At 52.4% G+C, this 8,616-nt stretch overlaps 1 protein-coding gene across 1 annotated transcript; it reads left to right on the top strand.

The window, feature by feature from the left end:
* The first annotated feature begins 479 nt into the window (after positions 1–479).
* Positions 480–8,056, top strand: KRT84 (keratin 84). Its single transcript, XM_006192749.3, has 9 exons — positions 480–1,075; positions 2,283–2,491; positions 3,101–3,161; positions 3,643–3,738; positions 4,671–4,835; positions 4,959–5,084; positions 5,536–5,756; positions 6,241–6,272; positions 7,005–8,056. The coding sequence occupies exons 1-9, from the start codon at positions 524–526 to the stop codon at positions 7,295–7,297; spliced, it is 1,755 nt and encodes a 584-aa protein (XP_006192811.1). The 5' UTR covers positions 480–523; the 3' UTR covers positions 7,298–8,056.
* Positions 8,057–8,616: the final 560 nt, after the last annotated feature.

Raw genomic sequence — 8,616 nt, 5'->3', positions numbered from 1 at the left:
TCTTACTTGGAGCTCTGTAGATCCTGCCTCTCTTCCACACATCCTTCATTGTTTAGGGGCTTGTATCTCTACAGATATATCCTTTGCAAGCTTCTTGCTGGAGCTGGTTCCATCCTAACTTTCTGGTGGTTAGCCACCCTTGCAGCAAAAGTCTATTGGATTTATGACCAAAGCAAATTAATGTCCCCATAATGGCAATTATGGTGGACTTGCGGGGAAAAAATAGGACCATAATGTTTATGTGTTGATGTGTTTTTAATATTTATAGATTTGGTGTTGTGGGCCTGATCCTGAGGAGAATAGGTGTGTCTGAGATTAGCTAATTATAAAGGAGGTTATAAGCATGAAGAATTTTTGCTAACTACCCAAGCTCATAAATGCTTCCAAATGGCTTTTTTCATTTTTATGGGGCCCGTCCTCAGATCCACACGCACATAAAAGGGGTGAGAGGGATCCAGTCTCCTCAGAGGGACTCCGGCTCCAGCTCTGCAGTCGCCGCATTGCTCTCACCCCAGAAGCCAGCATGTCTTGCCGCTCTTACCGCGTCAGCTCCAGTCGCCGCGTGGGCAACTTCAGCTCTTGCTCAGCAATAAGCCCCCGGAACCTGAACCGCTTCCAGATCAGCTCTGTCTCCTGCAGGAGCGGGCCCAGCTTCCGAGGTCTTGGCGGCTTTGGCAGTCGGAGTGTCGTCAGCTTTGGATCGTGCTCACCCCGGATAGCAGCTGTGGGCCCTCGTCCCATCCGCTGCGGAGTTGGCTTCAGTGCTGGCAGTGGGATGGCCTTTGGTTTTGGTGATAGGAGTGGTGCTGGTCTGGGCTTTGGGCCCAGCAGTTGTTTGGGTCTGGGGTTTGGAGCCGGCAGTGGCCTTGGCTATGGCTTCGGTGGCCCTGGCTTTGGCTACCGAGTTGGAGGAGTTGGAATCCCAGCTGCCCCATCTATCACAGCAGTGACTGTTAACCAGAACCTGCTGACCCCTCTCAACCTGGAGATTGACCCCAATGCACAGAGAGTGAAGAAGGATGAGAAGGAGCAAATCAAGACCCTCAACAACAAATTTGCCTCCTTCATCGACAAGGTACCTATGACAGCTCAGTCTCTGGGTCTGGGATGATGAGAACCAAAATGCACTGAGGTGTTCTTTCCCTTTAGAAAAGCTGGTCCAGGCCTAGGGCATCGACCTTGACCCCAGATGCTTCAGGCATCAACCAAAGGCATGGCAGCATGATTTCTAGGTTGCCCTGCTGCAGAGCAAGGGCAAGCCTGAGGAGGCACTGCACAGAGGGACAGAATAAGACAGTGGTGCTGTCTTTTGGAGGAAACATCCAGCCAAATCTGAAGGCATCTGGACAAACTAAGACCTACCACCTAGTCACTTAGAAATACCTCCTGCTAGCAGTTCCACCAGGTGTGGGCTGGTACATGTTTAAAAGGTTTTATCCTTTGAGATCCTCATGCTCTCTTTGAAGTTTTCATGGTTTCTGGGACTGGGTGGCCACACCTGTTCAGGCTTAAGAAATGGAGAATGGATTGAGTAATTTTTGTACAAAACAAACAAAGAATTCCTATCTGCCCCCATGTGGGGTACCCAGGTTCAGCTGAGCTGCCTAGATGGAGGGAAATGGTAGCAAATGACCACTAGTGGTCACTGACCTTCAGGTTGATGAGGTGAATAGAGATGTGGGACTGACATCCCAGAAACCATGTCTCCACAGAGCACGGATGTTCTGATTGTGTCTGAGATTGGAAATTCACCTCTGTGAGCTTCAGTTTCTTCATCTCTGAAATGAGGCGCTGGACCAAATAGTCCCCTAGTTCTCCTCCAGCTCTATGAGTCTCAGAGAATGGGATATCTGGGGTGATGTGTATGACCTCTGACCTGAGAATTCCCACCTTGTAATGCCACATCCCACCCCAAATGTACTTTACTCTGCTCCTTATCCCCTGCCAGGGATGGCTGACATCAGTGTTTAGATGTAAGCGAACCCCATCTTGGGCAGAATCAATCTCCAACTTCCCAGTGAACAAGCCCTCACCTTTCTCAGAGGGCAAAAGGGGAAACGGTACTGACATGCTTTGGTTCAAAAGCTTCTGTCTATAACTAAGCTGGCTGAGCATGAGGAGGGGACCCCAGACTTGCTCTTCCAGGTTCTACTGAGTTAGAAGAGGAGTGAAAGTCAACAGAGGAGGGAACAAGTCACCTCTGGCCATCTGAGCAAAGGGTCGACATGTAGGTGATTGTATCGAGCACTTCAGCTGCCATGTCCTTGCCCCTGTGGATTTAGGTGCGGTTCCTGGAACAGCAGAATAAGCTCCTAGAGACCAAATGGAGCTTCCTCCAAGAGCAAAAATGTGCCAGGAGCAACCTGGAGCCCCTCTTCGAGAACTACATCACCAACATGCGGAGGCAGCTGGACATAGTGAACAGCGACCGGGCTCGGCTCGAGGCTGAGAGGAACAACATGCAGGATGTCCTTGAGGGTTTCAAGAAGAAGTGAGTAGCATCTGGAGTGTACTGACCAAGGATGGGCATGGGCTGGTCCTTAAATCAGCAGCCAAGCTCAGATGAGAGCAGCTGGAAGTGGAGAGCAGCTGGAAGCATCAGGGTGGAATGTGGGTTTCAGTCCTCAGCTGGGAGGCAGCAATGGGGCAGTGATGTGTATGGGAGGAGGAGGCCCTCAATGGGTCCTGAGGGAAAAGGAGACTTGGAATTGGGCATGATTTCTCCCTAAGCCTGCTTATTGGAATGGATAAGCTGACCCCAGGAAAAGGAGCCCTCTGGTTTTGAGACCCGCGCCCAAGTTGGGTCTTAACTTCCTCTAGAGTCAAGTGCAATGACCCTAAGGATTTTCCAGCAGAGAAGCATAACAAAGGTCCAGGTTTTCAGACACCACATGTAATTTGAGAAAGTAAAGGGGATTTGGAGAACCTGAGGGCTATTGACTCACAAAATGCGTTAAAGATGGACAGAGGGGATGAAGGCATGTGGGTGGCAATAGGGAGCCAGGCTCTGAGATGCAGCAAAGAGGTCGTGACTGGGGAGCTGGGGTAATTGGTGCTCAGTTCAGAGGAAGAACTCACCCTCTTCATCCTTGTTGTCCAGGTACGAAGAGGAGGTGGGACTCCGGGCCAATGCTGAGAATGAGTTTGTGACTCTGAAGAAGGTAAGAGAGCAAACAGGTCCAGGCAAACTTCTCCTCCAGACAGGCAAATATCCTCGAGACCCCCAGGAAACTGCCTGAGCAGCCCTGTGAATACTCACATTCAGTGGAACCCCTAAGGTCACAACAGTTTCCCTTCAAAGTTCTGACTTGGCTTCCAATTACTTAAAATTGGATCTTCATGAGAGCAGAGGTCTGAAGAGATGACATTTTAAGAGTCTTGGATTATACAGATTCTCTTTGCCTCTAAATAAGCATCGGGAAAAATTCAGCATCCCTAGGGGTTTCGTGTTGCAGGAAGGAAAAGAACAAGAGAAGAACAAGAGTCACTAAATTTCCACCCAGTGACTTTCCCATCAGTCCCAGCTGACCCGGCCCTGGGGGGATAGGCCCAATCTTCCCACCCATCTCCAGACCCTGCCAAGATGAAGAAGTTAAACAGTGTACAAGAAATGAGCATTTTCCCCTTCTCTCTTTTATGCAGGATGTGGATACAGCTTTCTTAAATAAGTCTGATCTAGAGGCAAATGCGGATGCCCTAACTCAGGATATCGACTTCCTGAAAACCCTATACATGGCGGTAAGGGCTCATCCCCTCCAAGCAGCCCCAGGAGATCAAGGCATGGCCTGGACTCCTGGGAGGCTTCACTGGACTGGCATATTTTCTAACATTTGGTACCATATGTCTTTCTTCCCACTCAAATCTATGTCCTCTCTATGTTGATCTGTCTGTAAGTGGAGAAGGTAAGGGGAGGAGGCTTGTCAGAAACCTGACTTTTGTCTATGAATAAGCTCCTTGGATCAATGATCCAACTTCTTGTTGGCCAATCCAAAGACTGGGGTCTAAGAATGTCACTTCCTATCTACTGATGAGAAGACTCTGGCAAATTGACTTGCTAGGAGATGTAAGAAAAATTGAGTCACCCTAATTAGTCAAATGAACTAGATATCTGTTGCTTCATAAGGTCTGTTTGGTCTGGATAGACCTGATCAGAGCTGTATGTCTGCCTCTGAGTGGAAAGGCTGAAAAAACTCCCTCTGGGGCCCTCACCATGCTGGCCAGTTCCCAGCTTTCCCCCTCCCTACCCTGGTTCTATTAAAGACTTGGGATGTAGGAATTCCTAGATCACTATTTTCTAAAATATTGTCAGCTCTCAATAAGCCGTGATTGGCACAGACACTGTGCAGATCATCCAAAGAAAAGTTTAAGCTTTAGCATGACTCTTACTCCCCGCCACCAAGTTCCTAGGCCCCCATGGTTTTGATAGTCACCTAAGCAAGTTAGTGGGTGTTAAAGGATGTCTCCAAGTGTATAACAAAGGTTTAAAGTCAAATCAAGCAGTTCTGGGTCACATCTTTCCCCTCCTTGATTTGGATGGTCTGCTCCTTTGCATTGCCCGGAATAAATAAGCAATGTCTCTCTCCTGACTCTGCATCCTGGGAACCCTGTGGCAGAGCCCTGACCACTGATGGGACTCTGAGCCCATCTGTCTCGCTCATCCTCCAACACAGGAAATCCAGTTGCTGCAGTCACACATCTCAGAGACATCGGTCATTGTGAAGATGGACAACAGCCGAGAACTGGACCTTGATGGGATCATCTGTGAAATCAAGACCCAGTATGAAGAGATCGCCAGGCGCAGTCGGGCTGATGCTGAGGCCTGGTACCAGACCAAGGTGGGCAGGAGGGCGCTGGGGAGGGGGTGTGGTCAGCCCCAGGAAAAGACCCATGGACAACGGAGTGGACTGTGGTCTTGACCCAACCATTGAACCCTTGGAACATCCCCTTCTCCCTTCCAGTATGAGGAGATGCGGGTGACAGCTGGCCAACACTGTGACAACCTGCGCAACACTCGGGATGAGATCAATGAGCTGACCCGCCTGATCCAGAGGCTGAAGGCAGAGATCGAGCATGCCAAGGCTCAGGTGGGCAAAGGAAAGGAAAGCCCCAGAGGGAGCAGAAGCAGGGCACCAAGATTTGAGGAGCCAGAGTTGATATGGGGGAGGCCACCAGGACCCAGAAACAGAGGAATGGAGGAATTAGTCCAGGAAGACTTCCTGGAGGAGGAAAATGTGGAAGAAAAGGAGAGTCTCCCATATAAAAGGGAAGTCCTGGGGCAGACTTACAGGGGCAGGGGAGGTAGAAAGAACAGCTTTACTCTCTGGACCCCATGGGCAACAGAAACCAATAAAGTGTAAAATCAGCCCCTGGTGACATCAAACTACAGGGTGACAATCCTGGGAAAGCAGCCGCCATGGGCTCATCACTGGCTTGGCACCAGGCTGTGTCCGCACCCACAAGGGGCAGTGTTTCTAGCTCCACCTGGGGATCCCCTAGTCCCTGCCAAAGCCCACCTGCGAACTGCCCTCCCTGCAGCGGGCCAAGCTGGAGGCCGCGGTGGCCGAGGCGGAGAAGCAGGGCGAGGCGGCCCTCAATGATGCCAAGTGCAAGCTGGCGGATCTGGAGGGCGCCCTGCAGCAGGCCAAGCAGGACATGGCGCGGCAGCTGCGCGAGTACCAGGAGCTAATGAACACCAAGCTGGCCCTGGACATCGAGATCGCCACCTACCGCAAGCTGCTGGAGGGCGAGGAGAGCCGGTGAGTGCTGTCAGCACAGCAGGAGGGAGTGGGGTCAGATCTCAAGATCTAGAAGGACTAAGTGGGGGGAGGGGCCCAGATGAAGAATTGCTAAATGAGCCATCTCTAGCGGCAACTGTACCTTTTCTGCAAACCTTACTTGGCTTGCCCTTCGCAGGGGATTAGAACATGGCTCTAGATCTGTGTCTTCTAAGTGCAAGTTTGTAGGCAGGCTGTACCAAAATCACAGGGAGTTCTGTTTGATTGGTTAGCTTGTTAAAAAAAAAAATTAGAGACTAACACACTTCCTCAAATATTTTGATTCAATAGTTTTGAGGCAGGATCGAGGAACATGCAGTTTTATAAATCTCCCCGGATACTTGTGCAGCCAGGGGTGAGAACCGCTGGTCCACCGATCCACTCAGCCAAGAAAGCCCTCCGATAGCACACAAGTTTTCAGGGAATGACACTGCTTGTGAACTGACTTGCTTCTTTCTTTCTCCAGGATCTGTGAAGGTGTTGGACCAGTAGACATATGTAAGAACCTTAAGTTTTTCCCTCTTCACATATTTCTCTCCCGGATCCCTTCGAATGTCCTTTAAACTTGGGTCCACATTGGGGCCAGGAGCCCATGGCTGGACTGGCCATGACGGCCAGGGGAGCAGGGTCCCTCTGGGCCCTGGACTCAGAGCATCCCCTTAGCTGAGGTCTCAGACGTCTCCAGATCCTGCTGAGCAATCACAGAGGTCTGCAGGGCCTGGTAGGTGAGAGAGGGTTCAAGAAGAGAGGCAGCCTTTTTGCTTTGAGAGGCCTTGTCCTTCAAGGGCAAAGAGCGGGGAAGGAATGGAAGGCCTGTGCCAGGGAGTTCCCTCCCCTCTTGATGGGAGGGGATGGGACACAGCCGAACAAAATTCCCCTGCTGCTTCTGCTGCTGCCGCTGCCAGACAAAGTATTGGTTGTACCCAAAGCACGCGGGCCTCCACTGGGCCCTGCAGGGTGGGGACATAAAGAAGGGCGAGCCCCAGACCCTGCTCTTCGGAATCACAATCTGCCTGAGACGAGTCCTATCCACTGGCCCCCTTCCATTTTAGCCTGAATGTTTGCCTTTAATGGAGTCACAGCCTTTGAGTCACCCAGACAAGGGAACGGAAAAGCGGGTATTGACTAGGTAGATAAGAGGAACCAGTTTTCCCCTGATGCCACTGGCCCATCCCAGGGGGGAGCTTGGAGGACAGGCAGCCCCACTGGTACCGTTTCTTCATCCCGCAGCCGTGAGCAGCTCCCGGGGCGGCCTGGTGTGCGGGCCTGAGACCCTGGTCACCAGCTCCAGCCTCTGCCGTGGCGGGGTCACCTTCTCCGGCAGCAGCAGCATCCGGTCTGGAGGCTTCTGCGGCTCGAGCCTGGCCGCAGGTTCCCGAGGGGGCTCCGTGCTGGTGGCTGAGGCATGTGCCCCCAGCATCCCCTGCCCGCTGCCCACCGAGGGCGGCTTCAGCAGCTGCAGCGGCAGCCGCAGTTCCGGCGTCCGCTTCGTGTCCACCACCACCTCCCGCCGCACCAAGTAGTGAGAGCCGAGTGCCAGCCGGCCGCTGCCCAGGGAAGAACCGTCTCAGCGCCTCCTGCTTCTGCCCCCAAGGGCATCCAGCTACCCCTCCTGCCAAGAAGCCAGGGGCTGCTGTGCCTGGCCTGTATCCTCTGAGGGAACTTGCCCCCACCCCCACCATGCGCCATCCACAGGCCCCAGGGGACTGGCTTCTCCCTGACTCCCAGTTTTCTTCCTTCGATCACTCCTCACCATCCAGCCAAACAGCCTCAGGAAATGCAGATTCAATACAATGACAAAAATCAGTGTGTCGGGAGGAACAGACTAATTCAAAGCCGAGAATGCGTTTGGGCACCATCGCCAACCTAGCTTTGGATTGATTAATCTGGACAAGGGAGAATGTCCACACAGCAGGTGTCCTCAGCCCACCCCTGCTTCCCTCCTCTTCCTTTCCCTGGCTACAGAAGTTTCCTTCCTTCTTTTCCTCATCCAGAAGGATCCACCGTCTTTGGTGGCCAAGAGATGGTTCTTCTCAGAGTGGCAATGTCCTGGCTGCTTGCTTCTCTTCTTGGGCTGTTGGTGTAACCCTGGCACGTGGGTCCACAAGGTGGGTGGGTGCAGTAGAGAAGCGGGCCCCGCAGCACTCCACTCCCCTGCTGGTGGTGTGAGGGGGGCCCTGCCCTGTCCCCTGCAGGAGGGCTTATGTCTGCAAGCTCCAGGGAGGCCTGGGCTGGGGTGGGAGCCTGATTGTACCGCTTTTTGTGTTGCTGGGTTTTCAATAAACTTGTGAAGCTAACATCACTTGGATTCTGGCCTCTCCTTCCAGATCATGCCAGGGATGGGAGACATTGCCTCCTAGACTCCACTAGCCCACCCTCCTGGGGACTTGCCAAGGGCAGAGACTGGTGTCCTGGGACAGAGGAGATACTGGGGAAAGAGGGTTCAAGCCCTTCCCTGGGGGGGCTCACGGTTCAACAAGGGAGGGGAAACATAGAGCAAAAGCTCTGAAAACACATGCCAGGCAGCCCACTTCTCTCCGGGCACTGCCCGCCATCCTATAAGTATGCTCCTCCCAACCAAAGCAAACCCTTCCACTTGTCCCCAACATCCCACCCCACCCCTCACTCCTCTGGGGTCATTGCTGGGGCCTCCTGATCTTTCCATTCCCTTTCTTGTCCCTATCCAATGCATTTCCCATGTTGCTGCTATACAGATCTTTCTCACTGAAAAACAGATCATGGCTCTCCCCTGCTTATAGCCCTCAGTGGCTCCCCAATGCCTTCCAGAAATAGTCCAAACTTCTTAACATGGCATACAACCCCTGAGTATACCCTTACAATT

This window comes from Camelus ferus, chromosome 12 (assembly GCF_009834535.1).
Source record: "Camelus ferus isolate YT-003-E chromosome 12, BCGSAC_Cfer_1.0, whole genome shotgun sequence".
In the NCBI taxonomy this organism is placed as follows: Eukaryota; Metazoa; Chordata; class Mammalia; order Artiodactyla; family Camelidae; genus Camelus; species Camelus ferus.
This window is presented reverse-complemented; position numbering and strand designations above follow the sequence as displayed.